Raw genomic sequence first — 22200 nt, 5'->3', positions numbered from 1 at the left:
TCAATTTAAAACACACAACACCAGGTTTATAGACAGGTGATGAAGGAGCGGCGCTCCGAAAGCTAGTGTGCTTCGAATTAAACCTATTGGACTATAACCTGGTGTTGTGTGATTTTTAACTTTGTACACCTCAATCCGAAACTGGCATCTCCAAATCATTCAGTTTAGATTTGTGAAAGAAAAATCACCTCGTTGAGAAGATTGTAAAAACAGAACAAGAACCTTTTTTCATGAATAAAGCATTTATTATCAAAGTAATTATCTGACACCTACAGCAAGTGCCAGCAGACCGCACGACAGACAGACTGCACGTGTATTTTCAATCAAACGGCCAAACTTGGAAGTGGGTCGGGGCTAATTCTTAGCCCCACAAGGGGGACCCGCTGTTGTCAAGGGGACTGTCAACAGAGGCACAGTCCATATACAGTCCATGGGTTCGGCCACAGTCAGTCACCTATTTAGTATGCTCACCATTAGGGGATCTGTCCAACTGCAGTCTGGAGAACGGGGAATGATCAGCCTCTTAGCAGCAATGGGAGTCACACACCATCTGTACGGGAGCTGCAAAAGCAGCCATCAGGGCTCTACTGATTCGGAGGTGCCGGTGTTGGACTGGGGTGTACAAAGTTAAAAATCACACAACACCAGGTTATAGTCCAACAGGTTTAAATGGAAGGTTAACAATAACCAACTAGGGTCACAAACACCACCAAGCAGATTACTTTGAAGTAGTAGGGAGCGGCCAGGGCGGGATTTGAAACCCCATACCTGGGGGAGTCTGAACCCAGTGACGCTAACCATTCCCCCAGCACTTCCCGCCGAGCAGCGGCAGCTGGGATTGACCCCCTTTATAGAGCAGATCGCGCTGACTTCCCACCTGTTCATTGCGTGACGTGGCGCCATCGCCGGTCTCCTCCCCTTTGCTCTCGGTCACGTGACAGCAGCGACCAATCAACAGCGGGAGCGATTGCTGTTGACGTCACCTGTCGGGGCCTTCAGCTTCAGGCTTCACCCAGAGTCCGGGCCGAAGTCCTCTCACCTGGGGTGGGGGGTGAACGGGGTAAACGGTGAGTCGGAGACCTCACACCTTTTGGAGGGAGTAAGAGAGCGTGTTTCTGGGATAGTCTTTCCCCTGTTTCCGGCTCCTAGCCCCCCCCCCCTTCATTTCCATCCACCCACTAATTCCTCCCCATTCCCCCTTCACCTACTCCTTTTGTACCCCCCACCCCCCACCACCTTCACCATGTGCCTACCATTCCCAAACCCCCTGCTTCGACAATGTTGGTCTGTAACACAATTGCAATTTTTCTCTCCTTGTGCGCACAAGGCATTGACTCTCGCTCTTTCTGCGAGGCTTCCTGGTCGTTTGACATGACTCTCTTTCATAGTTTCCCATTTATCTTTCAGTACCGTGGTACAGCCAGGACCGTAGGATGAGTTCCTCCAGCGATGAAGGCAGCAGGACACCCACGGTACTTCGCTCTCATTTGGTTTGTTGAGCCTCCTGCAGGCAGGTCAGAGCCCCATCCCGGTGGTGGTGGTTCCTGGCTTCAAATGGCTCCCCACTGAGTCCTATATCATCGCTTCGTGTCCTTTTTGGGGCGCTTCTCTGCCTCTCATGGATTAGTTGTGTGGAGGTTCTTTTCCTCCTGAAAATTGTCCGGTCCTTGTGATGAATGCTGCAGGCAGCTTGACTGTAAAATGGTCAACTTCACTTTAGTGGACACAGTGGAGTTATCATAATCCATGAAGATTGGGAGGGATGGACAGGAGAGGGGTCCATTGGTGTTAACCCTGAAAGCTACTCTCTCCCCACCACTGTTTTTGATGTAGTATCTGACAACCTTTTCTATTTGTACTTTGTTTGAAAAGAACTTTGGTCCCACGAAAGTTAATTTCTATCCTGGTATTTCTATGTTGATTGATGTTAAAGGAATATTCCACATTCTCTTTACTCTTAATAGTTTTAATATCTTACTCCCTCTGGATGAATTTAGGTGGCTAGACAAAGCTATGGTTGCAGGCAATAGTGAGGACTGCAGGTGCTGGAAACCAGAATTTAAATCAGAGTGGTGCTGGAAAAGCACAGCAGGTCAGGCAGCAACTGTTATGGTTGCATTGTTTGCTGGGGGCCATGGATGTGGGTGAGATCCAGAGGAACCTAGAGAACAGTGGAGATCAAGAAGCAAGCTGTTAAAGGCTGGCAAGTCAATGGCAAGCAATGGGTTATTTTTGTGAGGGCAGATTATTAAGGATTCTAGACTCAAAATAATCAGAATGTGTTAAGAATGTAGATAATCTACAAATTTAAATTGAATGCCAGAAATGGCCTCTTTTTGTGAACTTGAGACAGGGAAAGCAGAGCTGCAGCTTTCCTGTGAGCAGGTGAGCTGAGCCTTTGAAAAGAGGGCATTGCAGACAAGTAGAGGTGGTGAGACAAGTATTGGATTTGCTAGCGTGATATTGGCAGGGACATTGGATTACTGAATGGATCTCCTTTCTGCATTGCATTAATACTTAAAAATGTAACAGCACTGCCATATGCAAAGCAAAACTTGTTAAGCTGGGGGTGGGTAGAGTTCTTGGTATCATTGCTGAACTAGATTTTCCACCAAGTTGGTGATTCTTTTGTACAGGTGTCTTTGTGAAAATTCTTAGGAAAGTTCTGAGTTGCTACAGGGCATTGTAGAAGTATGTCCTGTATGTACACAGCAGGACAAATCCTACCACCCTGCCAGCCAACTCTTGATCATTAATAAAGTGGTGTAAAAGAGTCGTTGGCAGTGCAGAAGTGGCAAGCTACGACAATCTCCGTCACGAGAATCTAGCCATCACCCTAGGACATTTCAATGGGATCATTTTGGCTGAATTCCCTGGCCCTTAATATACTAGGTGATTCCGTTGACCAGAAACTGAACTGGATTAGCTTTATGAATACTGTGACTGCAAGACCAGGTCAGAGGCTAGGAATTTTGCCATAGGTAATTCAGGTCCTGACTTCCAAAAGCCTGCCCACCATCTCCAAGGTGTAAGAATGTGATGGAATATTCCCCACTTGCCTGGATAGATGCAGCTCCAACAGCACTCAAGAAGTTTGATACCACATCCACAAACATCCACTTCCTTTACCAACACTCAGTGGCAGCAGTGTATACCATTTTAAAAATGCACTGCAGATACAGTACATTATCACCTCCAAGTCCCCCTCTAAGCCACTCACCATTTTGACTGGGAACTATATTGCTGTTCTTCAGGGTCAAGGAGCTCCCTAACTAATGGCAATGTATGTTTACCTAAATCAAACAGATTGCAGTATTTCAAGAAGGAGTTCACCACCTCGATGACAGTGAATGTTGATCCAGCCAGTGACACCCATGTTCCCTGAATGAACCGAGACAAATCAAAGTGCTGGCCAGTGTCAGTGTCTGAAGAAATGTAATGTTGACTCTCCAATTTCTTGTCCAGTTGATTAAACTTATCTGAGGAGGGTACCACAGTCTTCTAGCTGACCTGTCTTTTTATTGCTGAACTATAACTTGTCTGCAGGATTGGCTATTTAATATGTGAATAGTCATGTACTGCTGAAGCCCTTTTCTTCCACTGGTATTCTGATCTATTGTAATCAGGCTGTGAACTGTAGCCAGTGGGCACTAACAACCTGAAACCTGCCTTTCTGTAGCTTAGTGCAGGACTTAGATTCTTAGATGTATACAGCACCAACTTGTCCATGCTGACCAGATATCTTGATCTAATCTATTCTCATTTGCCAGTACTTAGCCCATGTCCCTCTAAACGCTTCCTATTCATAGACCCATCCAGATTCCTTTTAAATGCTGTAATTGTACCATTCATTCCATACACTCACCATCCTGTGCTTGAAAGGATGCCCCTTAGGTCCCTTTTGCATCTTCCCCCCCCCCCTCTGCACCGAGAGTCCTCTAGTTTTGGACTCGTCCACCCCAGGGAAAAGACCTTGTCTGCTTATTCTACCCCGATTTTATAAACTTCTATAAGGTCACTTCTCAGCCTCAGACGCTCTAGGGAAAGCAGCCCCAGCCTCTCCAACCCTGGCAGCATCCTTGTAAATCTTTTCTGAACCCTTTCAACTTCACAGCATCCTTCTGATAGGCTTGTTGGCACATGTGTGTTTTTGGAATTTATACTGGTCTCATGTGCAAACCAGCCTGGAAACTAACATGACTGGCTGCAGGCACTTCTCACAACTGGGGTTCTTTTCAAAATGTTTTTACATTGTTGCAGTTGACATTTCACTAATTTTAGTCACAGAGCTCAGGCATGGTGTTTGCAATGAACAATTTAAGTAAACATTGCAGTTTGTTTTCGAATGCACTGCTCTGGAAGTTGCTTCATATAAAATGAACTGTCAGTTCTTGCTGGCCAGATTCTGTTCCTCCTTGGGTGAGTCACTGAAGGGCTGCTGGCTCATAGTCACTCGTTAGTGAGTGTTTGCCAATGATAGAAGCGCCTCACAGACTGACTAGATCAATGAATAAAAGCCCTAGGGCCTGATATTTATGACCTGGATGCTCAGGTCTATGGACAAAGTTGTTTGAATGGGTTTTAATTTTGAGTTGGAGTGATTCCCTGCTTGAGTAACACACTCTGAATCATTGTCTTACACAGCCTCAAGATGCACCTGGCCTCAGGAAGGATGGGAATTGCCTCCAAAGGAGCACAAAGCAAGGTAGGAGATGGTGGCTTGTTGGAGTGGAATGGGGGAGGGAAAGGAGTGGGCAGGAGTGAATCATAACTGAGGTACAGGAGTCAGTACAACGTTTCGATGGCTGATATTGTTTCTAGGGAGGTAGTCTCACCAGTTTAGAAACTAGTGTATGGTGGGAGATATAGACCAAGTGGGTGCAGAAGTAGATTCATGTGTGAATTCGGTGCACAAGAGAAAGAGTTACTTTCAGTTTTATTGCATCGAATTAAATATTTAATTGGATTAATTAATTGAATTTATCAGTAACAGCAAGGTTTATCAATAGTTAAAATATCTTGACTTTGCTTAAATGAACTATAAGAAATGGCAGGGCAGCTTGGTCACAGGGAGTGAGTGTGCTGAATCAGATGGGAAGAGTGATACCACCCATGGAAAGGTGAGTTCCAGCAGTGACTCTATTCCCTACATGGTTGAGAGCTATGTGAATAGCACATTCAGAGAGGCAGAAAGGGTAGGGCTGACTGCCAGGCAATCCAAGAGAACCAAGCTGCGAGTGTAGGACTACCTGAAAGTTTCATATCTGCATCGTAGAATCCCTGCAATACGGAAGAGGCTATTTGGCCCATCACATCCAAACTGACGCTCTGTAGATGAATCCTACCCAGCCTTGTAACTCTACATTTCCCAAGGCTAATCCACCAAGCCTGCACATGCCTCGACACTGTGGGTAATTTAGCGTGGCTAGTCCACCAAACCTGCACATTGCTGGCCTGTGGGAAGAAGCCGGAGCACCCGGAGGAAAGCCGTATAGACGTGTGCAATCTCCACACAGACAGTTGCCTGAAGCTGGAATCGACCCTGGGTCCCTGGTGCTGTGAGGCAGCAGTGCTTACCACCGTGCTGCCCTTATCTAATCGAGCCAAGGTCATGGCAACATACAGTGGGAAGAATGGTCATCTTGTCGGAGGGATTGGTAAAAAGCAAAAGGAAATGGGGTAACAAAGAAGGCGGTGAGTACAAGATATAGACAATAGGTGCAGGAGTAGGCCATTCTGCCCTTCGAGCCAGCACCACCATTCATTATGATCATGGCTGATCATCCTCAATCAGTATCCTGTTCCTGCCTTATCCCCATAACCCTTGATTCCACTATCCGAAAGAGATCTATCCAACTCTTTCTTGAAAGTATCCAGAGACTTGGCCTCCACAGCCTTCTGGGGCAGAGCATTCCATACTCTGGGCGAAGTGTTCCATTCCCACCACTCTCTGGGTGAAGAAGTTACTCCTCAACTCTAAGTGGCCTACCCCTTATTTTTTAAACTGTGTCCTCTGGTTTGGGACTCACCCATCAGTGGAAACATGCTTCCTGCCTCCAGAGTGTCCAATCCTTTAATAGTCTTAAATGCCTCAATCAGATCCTCCCTCTGCCTTCTAAACTCAAGCGTATACAAGCCCAGTCGCTCCAATCTTTCAGCGTAAGATAGTCCCGCCATTCCGGGAATTGACCTCGGGAACCAACGCTGCACTCCCTCAGTAGCCAGAATGTCTTTCCTCCAATTTGGAGACCAAAACTACACCACGATATTCCAGATGTGGTCTCACCAGGGCCCTGTACAGCTGCAGAAGAACCTCTTTGCTTCTATACTCAATTCCTCTTGTTATGAAGGCCAGCATGCTATTTGCTTGCTTCACTGCCTACTGTACCTGCATGCTTGCTTTCATTGACTGATGTACAAGAACACCTAGATCTCGTTGTACTGCCCCTTTACCGAACATGACTCCATTTAGGTAGTAATCTGCCTTCCTGTTCTTGTGGTACACCTGGAGATCTAATTAGTTTGTGCTGTCAAGAGAAGGTTAATTGATAACTTGCTGTACAAGAACCTTTAGTGATCAAAATATAATAGACTTTCCTATTAAATTTGAATGGCATAGTTCATTGTGAAACTAAGGCCTTAAATCTGCAGAAAGGAAATTAGAGGTATGGGAGGCAAGTTGGTTATGGTGGATGGGGAAAGTGCACAAAGATTTGATATTAGACAGGCATTGACTAGTCTTCACAGATGATTCCTGATGAAGAGCTTATGCTCGATACGTTTATTCTCCTGCTCCTTGGATGCTGCCTGACCTGCTGTGCTTTTCCAGCACCACACTCTCGACTCTGATCTCCAGCATCTGCAGTCTTCACTTTCTCTAGCCTTCACAGAAGATTATATTACATGATCTACAACCAATATCGATTCCATTAAGGACAGCCAGCTAAAGAAAAGGTAAATCAATGATAAAAGCAGTTAAAGAATGCATTCTGTCAGAGGAAGTGGCTTACAAGGATGCCAGAAAAAATAGTGAGCTAGAGGACTCAAATTTAGAACCCTACAATGGAGAACAAAGAAACTGAATACGCTGGGGAAAAAAGAATTAGTTCTCTTTGCCTGGTTCTAGGAAGAATGTTATTAAGCTGGTGGGGTTTCAGAAGAGACATACCAGCATGTTGCTGGGTATGGAAGGTTTGAATTATAATGGAAACTTTTCTCACTGGAGTATAGTAGGTTGAGAGGCGACCTTATAGAAGTTCATAAAGTAATGAGAGGTATGGATAGAGTCAATGGTAGTTATCTTTTCCCTAGGATAGGGGATTTCAAGATTAGGGGCATACTTTTAGGGGGAGAGGAGAGACACTTAAAAAAGACGAGGGGTAGAGTTTTTACACAGGGCGGTTCACGTGTCGAATGAGGAAGTGGTGGATGTGGGCATAATTATAACATTTAAAAGACGCTAAAAGGAAAGGCTTGGAGGCTATGAGCCAGGAGCGGGCAGATGGGACTAGTTCAGTTTGGGGTTATGGTCGGCATAGACTGGTTGGACCCAAGGTTCGGTTTCTATTATGTATGGCACTTTGAATGCAAACTACTGATGAGCACAAATGTGTGGTACAAATGTTCTTTTAGTATTTGTATAGTAAAAGATCAGCACTGACAAGTATGGGACCATTACAGGTGGGGACAGGACCATTTATAGTGGGGAGCAGGGAAATGGAGGAGAAATTAAACAGTTGTTTTGCACCTGTCTTAATAGAAGATGCAAAACTATCTCTCAGAAGTTTGAGACAACTGATGAACTTGTGAAAATGAGGAACTGAAAGAAATTAGTATCAGTAAAGAGGTGGCACCTGTTAGTTGCCTAGATTAAGGGTTGATAAAGTGAAGTGGAAATGATCTGACCCGTAAACTTGTTACCACCTGCAAAACAGCTGATTGTATACGTTACAGGCCACGTCTCCAGATTGCATAAGAGACACATTTATGAAAAACACTTTTTGCCTCACACAACCAGGATACATACAGCAGCAGAAATTGGAAAAGAGAGCAGCAGTTTATACTGTGTGAAAAAAGGGTGAGGCTTGCTTGGCTGGGTAACTCTGTTCAGAGTTGGGTGACTGATAGTTGTTGTCATTTTCAGCAATGCTAGGTTCTGTACTGTACTGTTCTGTAATTGTTTTCTGTTGTCATGCCCCTGTTGGAACTTGCAGTTGGGATTTCAGGCTTCATTGCTCATAGATTAAAGATGGAGCAACTGTTCAGGATTTGCAGCCTTAAGCAGTTACCAGTGACCCAGAACAGGAACAAGATTAGATTGGACTGCTGATTAATCCATCAATACCCATTTTTAAGACCGTTGGATCTGATGACCTCTCCAGTGTTTTGGAGAGGGTACAGATGGTATTTTTTTGACAGTTGAATGCTAATTTCTGGGATCAGTTTCGTGAATGGTTAGTGCCATCAGATGTGGGGAGATGCTGAAGTTAATTATTTCTCGAATAAATGTGTATGTCCAGTCTTTTCTGCATTGAGTAAATGTAGTTTTCCTCCACTTTGTTTCAAATACTTCATATTTCATTTCTTCCAGAGTCTGATTGCCTGGTTCGGATTGCATTGTCTGGTGCTGAAAACAATTACCACGAATGTCAGGTACAACTCTAGAAAGAATGGGTGTAGAATATTATAAATCCCAATTTATGGATGTGACTTTGTTCTGGCTCCAACTGGCCCTGGAGATTGTGTGCTTGGCAGAACCAAACTGCAAGTCCTCTGCATTGTGTTAGCTTGAGGATGCTGCAGATTTCTACAACTGATGCTCCCATATTGGGTTGGGAGAAAGTGAGGACAGCAAATGCTGGAGATCAGAGTCAAAAGGTGTGGTGCTGGAAAAGCACAGTCGGTCAGGCAGCATCCGAGGAGTGGGAGAGTCGATGTTCTGAGCATAAGCTTAGAGGTAGTGGGGAGAAATACTGTGGGTGTAGACATTTAGGGGACCTATTTGGACTGGAACAGAAGCCACAGTACCTAGAGTTCAGGGGAAGATTTGGGAGTGAAGGTTGTGGCACACTAGGCTTTTAAGCAGCTGTGCCGTATGGGGCTTGCAAACGTCTGTCTGTTGCTACAAATCATGATGGGTTAGAGACAAAAAGAGTGCACATATTGGAATCCAAAGTAGACAAACAGGAGGCTGGAAGAACACAGGAAACCAGGCAGCATTTGGAGATGGAGAAATCTGAAGTTTTGGGTATAACTCTTCTTCAGGAGTGGGGGTGGGGTGAGTGAGAGAAAATGGGAGAGGAAAAGATTCCGGATAAGGGTGTCTCCCCTGTCAGTTGTTAGTTGGTAGTTTTGCCATTATGAAGTGGCATACACTGCAACAGAACAGGTCATGGTTTTGGTTCTTGAGTTGAAACTGAGTTAGCTAACCTTGACAGTACAGATGTCACAAATGATTTATGTCCCTGCCGAGAGAGGGATGAATCAGCTACAAGTCTTAGTCATACAGCACAGAAACAGACACGTCAGTCTAACCAGTCCACGCTGACTATATTCCCAACTAAACTAGTCCCATATCGCTTCAAACATTTTCTATTCATATACTTATCCAAATATCTCTTAAATGTTCTAATTGTATCTGCATCCATCCCTTCCTCTGGAAGTTCATTCTACACACAAACTACTCTGTATACAAAAAAAATTGCCCTTCATAGATTTTAAAATCTTTCTCCTCCACCTTAAAAATATGTCCTCTCTAGTTTTGAATTCCCCCACTTTTGGGAAAAGACCTTTTTACTGTTTACGTTATCTGTGCCCCTCATGATTTTATAAACTTCTCTTAAGGTGAATGCTCAATCTCTTGCGCTCCAGTCCCAGCCTATTTTTATAACTCAAACACCCCATTTCCAGCAACATCCTGGTAAATCTTTTCTGAACCCTCTGCAGTGTAATAATATCCTTCCTATAACAGGGTGACCAGAACTGTACATAGTACTCCAGAAGAGGCCTTACCATCGTCCTGTACACCCTCGCCATGATGGTCTATATTTAAAGGTCTGTGCAACAAAGGCAAGCATACTAAATGTTTTCTTAGAGGAGAAAGTGAGGACTGCAGATGCTGGAGATCAGAGCTGAAAATGTGTTGCTGGAAAAACGCAGCAGGTCAGGCAGCATCCAAGGAACAGGAGAATCGACATTTCGGGCATAAGCCCTTCTTCAGGAATCCTGAAGAAGGGCTTATGCTCGAAACGTCGATTCTCCTGTTCCTTGGATGCTGCCTGACCTGTGCTTTTCCAGCAACACATTTTCAGCGTAAATGTTTTCTTAACCACCTTGTCTTCCTGTGATGCAAATTTCAAAGAATTATGTATTTGAACTCCAAGGTGTCTCTGTTCTACAACATTACCCTGTCTCTTTGTTGGCTATATAGAACAGTTGATCTTCCGTAATTACACCAGCACCACTCCCCACCTATTCCTCCGCTACATTGATGACTGCATGGGCGCCACCTCGTGCTCCTGCAAGGAGGTTGAGCAATTCATCAACTTTGCCGATACATTCCACCCTGACCTTAAATTCACCTGGACCATCTCTGACACCTCCCTCCCCTTCCTGGACCTCTCCAACTCCATTAACAACGACCGACTTGACACTGACATTTATTACAAACCCACCAACTCCCACAGCTACCTGGATTACACCTCTTCCCACCCTACTTCTTGCAAAAATGCAATTCCATATTCCCAATTCCTCCGCCTCCACCGTATCTGCTCCCAGGAGGACCAGTTCCACCACAGAACACACCAGATGGCCTCCTCCTTTAGAGACCGCAATTTCCCTTCCCACGTGGTTAAAGATGCCCTCCAACGCATCTCGTCCACATCCCTCACCTCTGCCCTTAGACCCCACCCCTCAATCGTAACAAGGACAGAACGCCCCTGGTGCTCACCTTCCACCCTACAAACCTTTGCATAAACCAAATCATCCACCGACATATCCACCACTTCTGAAAAGACCCCACCACCAGGGATATATTTCCCTCCCCACCCCTTTCCGCCTTCCGCAAATACCGTTCCCTCCGTGACTACCTGGTCAGGTCCATGCCCCTCTACAACCCACCTTCCCATCCTGGCACTTTCCCTGCCACCGCAGGAACTGTAAAACCTGCGCCCACACCTCCTCCCTCACCTCTATCCAAGGCCCTAAAGGAGCCTTCCACATCCATCAAAGTTTTACCTGCACATCCACTAATATCATTTATTGTATCCGTTGCTCCCGATGCGGTCTCCTCTACATTGGGGAGACTGGGCACCTCCTAGCAGAGCGCTTTAGGGAACATCTCCGGGACACCCGCACCAATCAACCACACCGCCCCTTGGCCCAACATTTCAACTCCCCCTCCCACTCTGCCGAGGACATGGAGGTCCTGGGCCTCCTTCACCGCCGCTCCCTCCCACACCTGGAGGAAGAACGCCTCATCTTCCGCCTCGGAACACTTCAACCCCAGGGCATCAATGTGGACTTCGACAGTTTCCTCATTTCCCCTTCCCCCACCTCATCCTAGTTCCAAACTTCCAGCTCAGTAACTGTCCCCTTGACTTGTCTGGACTTGTCCTACCTGCCTATCTCCTTTTCCACCTATCCACTCCACCCTCTCCTCCCTGACCTATCACCTTCATCCCCTCCCCCACTCAACTATTGTACTATATGCTACTTTCTCCCCACCCCCACACCCCTCTAGCTTATCTCTCCACGCTTCAGGCTCTCTGCCTTTATTCCTAATGCCCGATGCTTTTGCCCGAAATGTTGATTTTACTGCTCCTCGGATGCTGCCTGAACTGCTGTACTCTTCCAGCACCACTAATCCAGAATCTGGTTTCCAGCATCTGCAGTCGTTGCTTTTACAACATTACCCAAGGCCCTACCAATATTGTTTGTTTTACCAAAATGCAATATCTTGCATTTATCCAAATTAAATTCCATCTGCCAATCTTTAGTCCATTGAAAGTTGAAAGGGTTCAGAAAAGTTTAAAAGGATTTTGCCAGAGTTGGAGTGTTTGAGCTATAGGGAAAGGCTGAATAGGCTGGGGCTGTTTTTCCTGGAGCGTCAGAGGCTAAGGGGTGATCTTATAGAGGTTTATAAAGTCATGAGGGACATGGATCGGGTGAATAGACAAGGTTTTTTTGAGGTGGGAGAGTGCAGAACTAGAGGGTATAGGTTTAGGGTGAGAGGAAAAGATTTAAAAGGGACCCAAGGGTCAACTATTTCACGCAAAGGGTGGTGTATGTACAGAATGAGCTACCAGTGAAAGTGGTGGAGGCTGCAACCATTAAAACATTTAAAAGACATCTGGATGGGTATGTGAATAAGAATGGTTTAGAGGGATATGGGCCAAGTGCTGGTAAATGGAACTAGATTAGTTCAGGATATAGGTCGGCATGGACGAGTAGGACCGAAGGGTCCATTTCCGTGTTGCATACCTCTGACTCCATGACCCAATTGATCAAAATCTCTTTGTAATCTTTGATAGCCTTCTTCACTGTCCACCTTGCCATCAATTTTGGTGTCATCTGCAAAATTACTAACAATGCCTTCTATATTCTCATCAATCATTTATATCAGTGACAAACAGAAGTGGGCCCAGTACTGATTCCTGTGGAATACTGCTGGTCACAGGCCTCCAGTTTGAAAAACAACCCTCCTGCACCACCCTCTGGTTCCGACCATAGAGCTAATTTTGTATCCAATTGGCAGACTCACCTTGAATCCTATGTGATCTAACTTTCCCAAATTGTCTTCTATGTGGAAACTTGTCAAAGGCTTTACTAACGTCCAAGTAAACAGTTTGTATTGCGTGCTGTCATCAATCTTTTGGTTACTTCCTCAAACACCTTAATCTAGTTCTTGAGACACAATTTCCTTTGCAGAAAGCCATCCTGGCTATCCCCTAATCAGTCCTTACCTCTTCAAATGCGTGTAAATCCTATCTTTTCAGAATCGCCTCAAATAACTCAACCACCACCAATGTCAGACTCTCAGGTATATAGTTCCCCAGGCATCTTGCAGGCTTTCTTAAATAAAGGCATAACATTAACCACTCTCCAGTCCTCCAGTACCTCACTTATGGTTAAAGATGATACAAATATATTTCTGCGAGGGGCCCTGCAATTTCCTGCCTAAATTTCCACAAAGTCCTTGGATACACTTGATCAGGTCCCGGAGGTTTAGATTAGATTACTTACAGTGTGGAAACAGGCCCTTCGGCCCAACAAGTCCACACCGCCCCGCCGAAGCGTACCCACCCATACCCCTACATCTACATTGACCCCTTACCTAACACTACGGGCAATTTAGCATGGCCAATTCACCTGACCTGCACATCTTTGGACTGTGGGAGGAAACCAGAGCACCCGGAGGAAACCCACGCAGACACGGGGAGAACGTGCAAACAGTCAGTCGCCTGAGGCGGGAATTGAACCCGGGTCTCCAGTGCTGTGAGGCAGCAGTGCTAACCACTGTGCCACCATGCCGCCCAGGTGTTGTAGAAAACAGGTAGATACACCTGTTTTCTATGACCTCCAACACAGTCTTCTGTAATGTGAACTGTTTTTAAAATATCAATATTTATTTCCTTAAGTTCTCTAGCCTGCATTTCTTTCTCCACAGTATTCATACTGCAAAATATTCACTTAATATCAATCCCATCTCCTGAGGTTCAACACAAAGACAACCTTGTTGGTCTTTACTCTATCCAGTTGCTCTTTTGTTCTAATGTACTTGTAGAATCTCTGGATTATTCTTAACATTATCTGCTAATGGCTATCTCATCCTCTCTCTTTGCTTTCCTGCTTTCTCTTTTAAGAACACCTCCACACTCTTTATACTCTTCAAGAGATTCATTTGATCCCATTTGTCTATATCTAATATATGATTCTCTTTTATTCTTGACTAGAACCTCAATATCCATTGTTCCCTAATCTTACCAGACTTACCTTTCACTCTAACAGGAACATAAAGCCTCTGAACTCTTGTTATCATGCTTTTGAAAGCCACCCACTTGTCAGTCATCCCTTTACCTATGAATAGTCTACTCCAATCAACTTTTGAAAGTTCCCATCTCATACCATTAGAATTTGCCTTACTTCAGTTAAGAACTTTAGTTTTTATGGAAGGCTTATCCATTTCCGTAACTATTTTAAACTAATAGAATTATGATCACTAGTCCCAAAGCGTTCTCTGCCTTATTTCCCAAGAGAAGGTCAAGTTTTGCTCCTTCACAAGCAGGATCATTTGCATATTGATAAAGAAAAATTTTTTGAACACATTTAACATGTTCCTCACCATTCAAATCTTTAACACTGTTGTAGACCCAGTCAAAGTTTGGAAAACTAAAATCCCCTACTGTTATTCAATATATATCTTAAGTATCTCTACATATGTAATGTTCATTACGATTGAATAGATGGGAAGTTGGTTTAGCTCAGTTGGCTGGATTGTTGGTTTACAGAGCAGTGTGATACCAACAGCGTGCGTTCAGTTCCCATCACGGTTTGAGATTACCATGAAGGACTCTCCTTCTCAAGCTCTTCCCTCGCCTGAGGTCTGATGGCCCTCAGATTAAATCTAATGAGAGAGCAGCCCTTATGGTCTGGTAAGACTATGGTGATACAATAACATTTGAATAGACAGCACATGCACGTTGGGTGGAGGGAATGGTGTTGATTCTTTCTGCCTTATGACACACTAGGGGGTGAGGCTTGTACGTCACTTGGGAAATGGTAAATGCCAGATGAACCATAACCTGTGTTCAAGAGAGGAAAAATTGTGTAAAATGCATCAGAATTGATAAAAATTCCTGTCTCTACAGATGAAACATGCCCGAAGCAAAAGGTTGGATGACTGTAACCCATGGGGAGAAAGTAAACTGCAACCAGGCAACTACGTTGAGGAGTTCAGCCTAAGAACTGGGAGAAGTCCGAAGAACAAGTATGGAAACAAGAAATGTGCAGTTCAGAACTTGCAGAAGAAAGAGTTCACTTTCAGTGTGTGTGGAGACCCAGACAATATCCAGTATGCATTTACTGCGGATCCTAGTGACACCTTGCTCTTTGCATTGAACACATCATGTGACTTTGAAGAGAAGGTGAAAAGTGACAATATGATCCTGGCCTATGGAGAGGGCCCGCTGAGAGGGTTGGTGAACCTGGACATTCTGTGCCGCTACCTGCCACAGCATTCCCATTTCCGGCTGCTCTTCCTGCGGGCCCAGAACCGGGATGGTGCTGGGTCTGAGCGCCCGGTGCCCCCAGAGTACCCGCGCAACAAGAACCACGTCCTCTTCTATGTGGAGCCAAGTGGCAGGACCGTGGGCAACAATGCCCAGAGGATTGTACTGTCCGACCGAATTGCCCAGGGGCAGACCAAGCTATGCATCCTGGGCTTCGAGGGTGAGACCATCCGGGAAGCACTGGTCAACGACGGCCGCTTCGATGCCAAGATTGAGGATGATGCCCACAAGCTGCTGGAGAAGGTGGACCCTCCGAGGAAGATCCAGTTCAACAACACGGTGGACGCGCTGCACGGCCGTAGCTTTCAGGTCGAGATGAGCGGCCCCAGAAGGAAGGCTGGCGGCGATGACGGTGGCAAGAGCCCGAAACAGAGAGCTGGCAAGTCAGCGGAGTCGGTGGCGCAGCTGACCAGGAAGGAGCTGGATGGCCGAGGGCATGAAGGGGGCCGTTGCCTGCTGCCCAGGTGGCACTTGGAAGCCCGCCGAGCTTCCCTCTCCCGGTTCAAGCAATCAGTGTCCAGGAACGCCGAGCTGGCAAATGTCTCGGAGCGGCAGTACCTAAACCGTCACCAGCAAGATGCCCTGGCACCGGTGCCAGCCAGGGCTTTCCGCTGCATCTCGAACCGCCTGTCCAGCGTTGGCTGTGTCACCTGGAAGAGCTCAGCTGCTCTGGCCAGCGGTACCTGCTTCATTCTGAGCGAGCGCTACCTTCTCACCTGTTACCATGTGGTGGAAATGATGACTGAGGGCGCCGTGCCAGACAGCTGGCCTGCCCTTGTCCACGACTGCGCCGAAGTCTTCTTTGGCTATGAGGAGGATGGCCAGAAGGGTCAGCCACTGAAACTGGCAGCCTGGCTGGAGATTTATGACCAGGCGCTGGACTACGCCGTTCTGGAGCTGGAGAGCACCCCTGGAACCCTGGGTCTGCTGGAGCTCTGTGCTAACACACTGCAAACTGGCACCTTGTACATCACTGGGCACCCCGAAGGAGACAAAAAGAAAATCTGCCCTTGTGTGGTCATGACCGGGTACCCGAAGGCATCTGGGTATACAGCACCAGAACTAGAAAACTTGAGATCTGGGATCGCTAGAGAAGAAGCTGAGGATTACACACACGAGACAGTCTTGATTGCAAGTCAAGCTTTCAATAGACTGAAATTCTCCAATGTAATCACAAACAAAACAGAATTCCACTACGGTGCTGCAGGGTCGCCAATATTTAACTCTGAGGGATCCTTGGTTGCGTTGCACTGCGGTGGGGAGATCTACAGAAAAAATAAAGACCCAGATAAGTTCTACATTGAATTTGGAAGGCCCATCCCACTTATTCTCCACGACATAATTAGCAAGAGCCAGACTGCCACCACAGAAAAGTCAGAGCAGTTAATCGCCACACTACAGCACTTTTTAATGTGAGATGTAAATGGCTAGGGAACAGATCATTGAGCAAGGCGGGTATACTGGTTAAGAAAGTTACACCAAATGAATGGAAAAGGTACAAATGATTTTTTTTTTCTCCTCTCTTTCTTTCTTTCTGAGTGGTTTCATCTGAAGAATCAACTCAATGACCATGTAGTTTGCTTGAATGTAGCAATTTGTCCAGTAGCCTCATGGATTTTAAAGGGGTTTGTGGTCTGGCAGATATGGTGACTTTGCTCAGTGACATGATAATGTTCATTAACCAAGGTTTAAGGTGGGAAGCACTAAAGAGTTCCATGTCAGTATAAGGGGTGATTTTTGTCTTGCTTTTTAATGCTCTTCAAATATGGAGACTTGCTGTCCCAGATATAGGGATGAATTTAGAGAAATACTTAATGGGGAAATAACTTTCTTTGAATCTTAGTGACTTATTTAGTGTGGATTAGTACCTGCAAATCTAATCCTTGTTTATCCCAACAATATTCTCTTCCCCATCACCCCTCCATTGTAAGCTCAAAGTGGCCATCTGTGAGAGTAGAGATGACGACTATGTTCGAAGGCCCAACTGATCAGAGCTAAGCCTCCATCTTGTCTGTTTGAATTTTTCCAACACTAGAAATTGGGAGTTTCAGATTTTGCTAATTGCTCAGGTGCTTCAGCTGATTTTTGTCTGATATTTCATCTTGGGTCAAAGATTGAGTGGGTTCAAGCCACAAATCTCTGTACTGTGTGGAACTCTCAAATCTGGGAGCCTTTATTTTTGCCCCCTAACCCCACTCCACCCTGCCCACCCCACCCAAAAATGGCATTTGACCAATCCTGGAGCAATTTAGATTTTTTTTTGTGGCACTTTGCTGCATTTTCAGGTTTTGTTTTAGCCACAGTTTAGCATGTGGCATTTGTCTGGTTTAAAATGACAAAATTGACCTGTTGGAGTGTAATTTTGATTGCTGGGATGAATCAATGAGAAAAATCTGAGATTTTTGTGTTATCACTGACAGACAATTAGTTTTTCACATGCAGTATAGCTCAGCAGACAACTCGAATGCAGTTAACTGTCCTGATAACGCATTGGAAATATATTTTTGCAATCTTAGGATCCCCCACCTCATCAATAAAAGACAGTATTCGAGGGACATCAGTACTGAAATGTTAGAAGCAACATGCTTATAATTCAGCAAATACACGTAACAAATGATGAGACAAATTTGCCCGAATCTGCCTACTGGTTGCAAATTTGTTTTCTAATATAGCTCTGGAGATAGCTATTGGAGTTGTTAATGTCCTCTTTTGTACACCCTTTTCCCTTTTGCTGTCGGTTGCTGCGTCTGATTTGCACTGTATCTGGTGCAAGCAATGTTTTCTGTTAGGCTTGTGCAGAAACAGAGGTTTAATTACAGAAAAGTGCCAAATGCTATCTTAATGCCAGCCCACAGTATTTTGTTTTCCTCTTATGCATTCACACTAGGTCCTGCAAACTCTCCAATGAGGCTGCAGTCCTGTTTTACCAGCATTTACTCTCGGATATGCAACATAAATGGAAAGGTTATGCAGACGGGAAAATGTTATCATCTGATTTATCAAATGGTTAAAGAAGAAATAACTTGCACCATTTTTGTATTACTTTGAACTCAATTATACTCGTGGCCTATACTTGTTCCAAAACCTCATCCCTCCCTTGTTTGTGTATTGATGCCAAAGAGACTCTTTTTGCATTTTATTTAAAACACTTCACTGTCAATTGGTGATGGCAAGGACTGGAATGTCTGTGAGCAGTATGACTGCGATGCATCACAGGCCAGCTGATTGTGTCCTCCATCACTCGTGTGCAAAGAACAATTGATGTAAATAATTACGGCAAAATCACTCTTTCCCCCCCCCACCCCCTCAGTACCATTCACTGCAGGTCATGCGGCACCTCCCTCGCCAGTCTCAAAGCAATTAAACTCAAGCCTTTTCTGATCTCTGTGTGGCTCAGTATCACATTAATAGATGTATTTGCCACTGACCTGTTTCACATTTATTCCGCCCCCCCCTTCCCCAAACTGTTCCTGTATGAATCAAACAACATTCCCAAATTTTGCATGCCATAATATATTGAATGCGCACCCACTGGTGATATGCTAAGTAACTGGATGTTGAAATATTTACTACAACAATTGGATAACGTTCCCAAGTATTTGTTTTGGTGCATGCTTTTATGACCGCAGACAGGTTTTCTGACTGGGGGGGGGGGGGGGGGGTCGCAGAGAGTTCTATCCAGCCCTCACCTAGCTTCTGCTCAAGTAGGTTTCAGTGGGGAGGGGGAGGGTGGGCAGCTGTGTGTTGTCCAAGTGCAGGAAATTGAATTGCTTTAAATTTGTTTTCTTCCCCACCGTAGGGGCATTGACTAATTGTAGCATTCCCATCGCTGCTGTAGTAACACCTCTCAGGCGGCTGGAACCAAGTCTCGGCTTCAGAGAATAAAGTCTTTATTTCTGGGCCAGATGGTTGGCAAACGTTTCCATGGGGAGAATAAAGTCACATAAATTTTGGAAGAGTACACACATGAAATGGGAAGAGTTCCATTTTATTTTCTGTGACACAAAAGAATCTGGACCCTCCTTAAAGCCCTCGTTCATAGCTTGAGAGGCGCTGCAATATCTTTTGTTGAACTGCAATTTTTTTTAATTGCTAGAATTACAAGGATTCCTGGATACTCTATAACTCAGGTAATCATGTTAGTCACAATAAACAAAATCCTGATTAAATTTATTCGTGTTTTTTTTAAAACAATGTTAATTTGTGGAACATATAATGTTAAGGAAGTTGCACAGATCTTGACTGATGTAGCTTTGAAGCCAATCATTGCCATGGTACAAGGAGAAGTACTGGCTAATTTACACATTTAGTGAGCTCCCACACATAGCAATTCGATAAATGACTGTTCAAAGATAAATCTTGACCAGAATGCTGGGAATACTGACCTGTTCTTCAAATAGTGTCTGGGATATCTTGTATCCACCTGAAACATGAGGTGGGGTCTTGGTTGAGCACCTTTTTTGAAAGACCAAACCTCTAACCACACAGCATTCCCCAACAGTACATCAGGATATCAAGATGTGCTCAGGTCCTGGAGTAGGATGCACGTGGTTCTTGGGTGTTTTATTTGTTTGGGGGGGCGGGGGGAGGAATGGAGGGAGGCGGAGAAACTAACTTATTGTGAATAATGTTAAGTGTTTAATTTTGGATACAGCAATATCTAACAGTATACATTTTTTCTTGAATTTTTGTGACACATGGAAGTTTCAACAAGCTTTCATTTAAAGAGCATATCAGTACCTCAGTTTAATTTTTTTTAAACATCTAGTGACTTATCACCTTACTGCCTCTTGCAAGCAGCCAAAAGACCTTTTAGATGAGGTGAACTACTTTTGAAGCGCACTGATTGAAGGTAGTTATTTGCTCACGGAAGACCCCACAAATTGAGACCATGAGTGGGTAAGTTAATGGCGGATTGAAAACCAGCACAGTGGCAGATGGCCAGGCAGGCGTAGTTATATTTTGTATGTAGTGGGTTAGTGCAAAATTGCTGAGTCAAAATCGAGCATCATCCTTGCTAACAGCAGTATTGTGATGGACCTATACAGACGGATTTCAGTTTAAAGAAAGCAATGCACCATCACATTTTTCAATGGTCACTCCGAATGAAAGAGAAATGCTGGCCTGGTTTGTTTAAAATATCAGCCAGTAGACCTAAGTATATTACAAGCATGTATTTCCTAAAACAAATAAACTTTCGTCAATTTTTCTTTTGTCTTTAAAATGTTAACTGGTCCTCTTGAGACACACCAAAAACGTATTGTATTCAAAATGACAAAGTTGTTGAATAAAAGTTACTTTGTGGTTACTGAATAGTTCTATTTGTATCAATGAATTTGGAAATCTGGAAAAGTCTTGACATTCACAAACAATGCAGCTACTATCCCTAAAGCAATTAAGTTTAAATCCCCTTTATGCAAGCCATCTAATCCTGGGGACTGGTCAGCCTATAAAAGACTGTTCGTTTGGTCCATACTCCTCTTGATGGTAACGATGGATTGAGGTTTGTGCTTCTGTTTTGCCATGTGATTTTCTAATCTTGGGAAGGCAATATTTGTTCAAAGGTTAGATAAAAACATGGGAAGAGACATGAAGTGCCAAATAGCCTGTTTCTGCTTACAGTTGGGTATCCTTACAGTTGCTGTTAGCTTTTTTAAAAGAAAGAATGTAGAAGAATGGTGCTTGGTCTTTGACATAGTTCAGAGTTTTTGACTTTTTGAAATAAACAGCGAGAATCCTGTTCTAGAAGAATTCAGTAACATTCCCTGGTTTAAAATGTTTGCCCATCCTTGTAGGAAGTTAAGACGTAACATGAAAGAAGTTTATAAAATAATGAGGGGTATAGATAAAGTGAATGGCAAGTGTGTTTTCCCAAGGTTGGCAGGGGTGGGTGTGGAATCCAAGACTGGAGGGCATAACTTTTTAGGATGAGAGGAGAAAGATTTTTAAAAAGACACGAGGCAATTTTGTTTTTTAGAGTGGTTTGTGTGTGGAATGAACTTCGAGAGAAAGTAGTGGATGAGTACAATTACAATGTTTAAAAAAAATAAAGTATTTTAAATGAATAAGAGATTTTTGGAGGGATATGGGCAGGTGGGACTAGTTTAGTTTGGGATTTGGTCAGCGTGGATTGGTTGGACTGAAGAGAGTGTGTTGCGTGATGCTGATAGTGGATGCTGGGGAAAAGAAGTGAAATTGCTGGAGAAACGCAGTCAGTGACTCTTCAGTTACTAATAACTACCCAAACATTAACCCTTGTTCCTCCCCAGGGATGGTGCCAGACCTGCTGGCTTTCTCAATTTCTGACTTTGTTGCAAGTATGTGGAATTAAGTCAAAGATTAACCGTAATCTCACTGCATGAACTACCCGTATTCCTATATTCCATGAGAGGAAACCTTATTGAAACGTACAAGATTCCTAAAGGTAGATGTGGAGTGGTTGTTTCCCCTTCTGTGAGGCTCTGGGACCGGAGGGAATAATCTCAGTAAGGGTACACCTATATAATAGTCATAGAGATGTACAGCGCGGAAAGAGACCCTTTGGTCCAACTTTCCACGCTGACCAGATATCCTAACCTAATCTAGTCCCATTTGCCAGCCCTTGGCCCATATCCGTCTAAACCCTTCCTATTCATATTCCCGCAGAACAGGCTATTCGGCCCTTGATGTTGCGTCGACCTGTGAACTATTCTCAGCTTGCCTCCCTACACTATCCCAAAATCATTTAAGTGCTTATCTAAGGATTGTTTAAATCTCCCTAATGTGGCTGAGTTGACTACATTAGCAGGTAGGACATTCCATGCCCAAACCATACTCTGCGTAAAGAACTTGCCTCTGACATCTGTCTTAAATCTATCACCCCTTAATTTGTAGTTGTGCCCCTTCGTACAAGCTGACATCATCATCCTAGGAA

At 44.5% G+C, this 22200-nt stretch overlaps 1 protein-coding gene across 6 annotated transcripts; it reads left to right on the top strand.

Annotated features, from left to right (window-relative positions):
- Positions 1-950: 950 nt before the first annotated feature.
- LOC140455190 (serine protease FAM111A-like) lies at positions 951-18940 on the top strand. Of its 6 annotated transcripts, none has more exons than XM_072549897.1 (5): positions 951-1067; positions 1408-1472; positions 4645-4705; positions 8591-8652; positions 14868-18940. In XM_072549897.1, exons 2-5 carry the CDS (start codon positions 1434-1436, stop codon positions 16701-16703), a joined length of 1998 nt encoding a protein of 665 aa, XP_072405998.1. In that variant the 5' UTR covers positions 951-1067; positions 1408-1433; the 3' UTR covers positions 16704-18940. The 6 variants fall into 6 exon arrangements, with proteins under 6 accessions (XP_072405998.1, XP_072406001.1, XP_072406003.1 ...); XM_072549898.1 differs by having other exon boundaries at positions 997-1099; XM_072549900.1 differs by lacking the exon at positions 8591-8652.
- The last annotated feature ends 3260 nt before the right edge of the window (positions 18941-22200 follow it).

This window comes from Chiloscyllium punctatum, chromosome 30 (genome assembly GCF_047496795.1).
Source record: "Chiloscyllium punctatum isolate Juve2018m chromosome 30, sChiPun1.3, whole genome shotgun sequence".
In the NCBI taxonomy this organism is placed as follows: domain Eukaryota; kingdom Metazoa; phylum Chordata; class Chondrichthyes; order Orectolobiformes; family Hemiscylliidae; genus Chiloscyllium; species Chiloscyllium punctatum.
Note: the sequence above shows the minus strand (reverse complement) of the source record. Positions and strands in the feature narration are given on the sequence as shown.

Bases quoted from the DNA above. Each gene is read 5' to 3' on its own strand.
- LOC140455190 (XM_072549897.1), top strand. From the start codon at position 1,434: ATGAGTTCCTCCAGCGATGAAGGCAGCAGGACACCCACG. The intron at 1,473-4,644 runs GTACTTCGCTCT...TGTCTTACACAG, and splicing joins AAGGCAGCAGGACACCCACG to CCTCAAGATGCACCTGGCCT. The intron at 8,653-14,867 runs GTACAACTCTAG...CTGTCTCTACAG, and splicing joins ACAATTACCACGAATGTCAG to ATGAAACATGCCCGAAGCAA.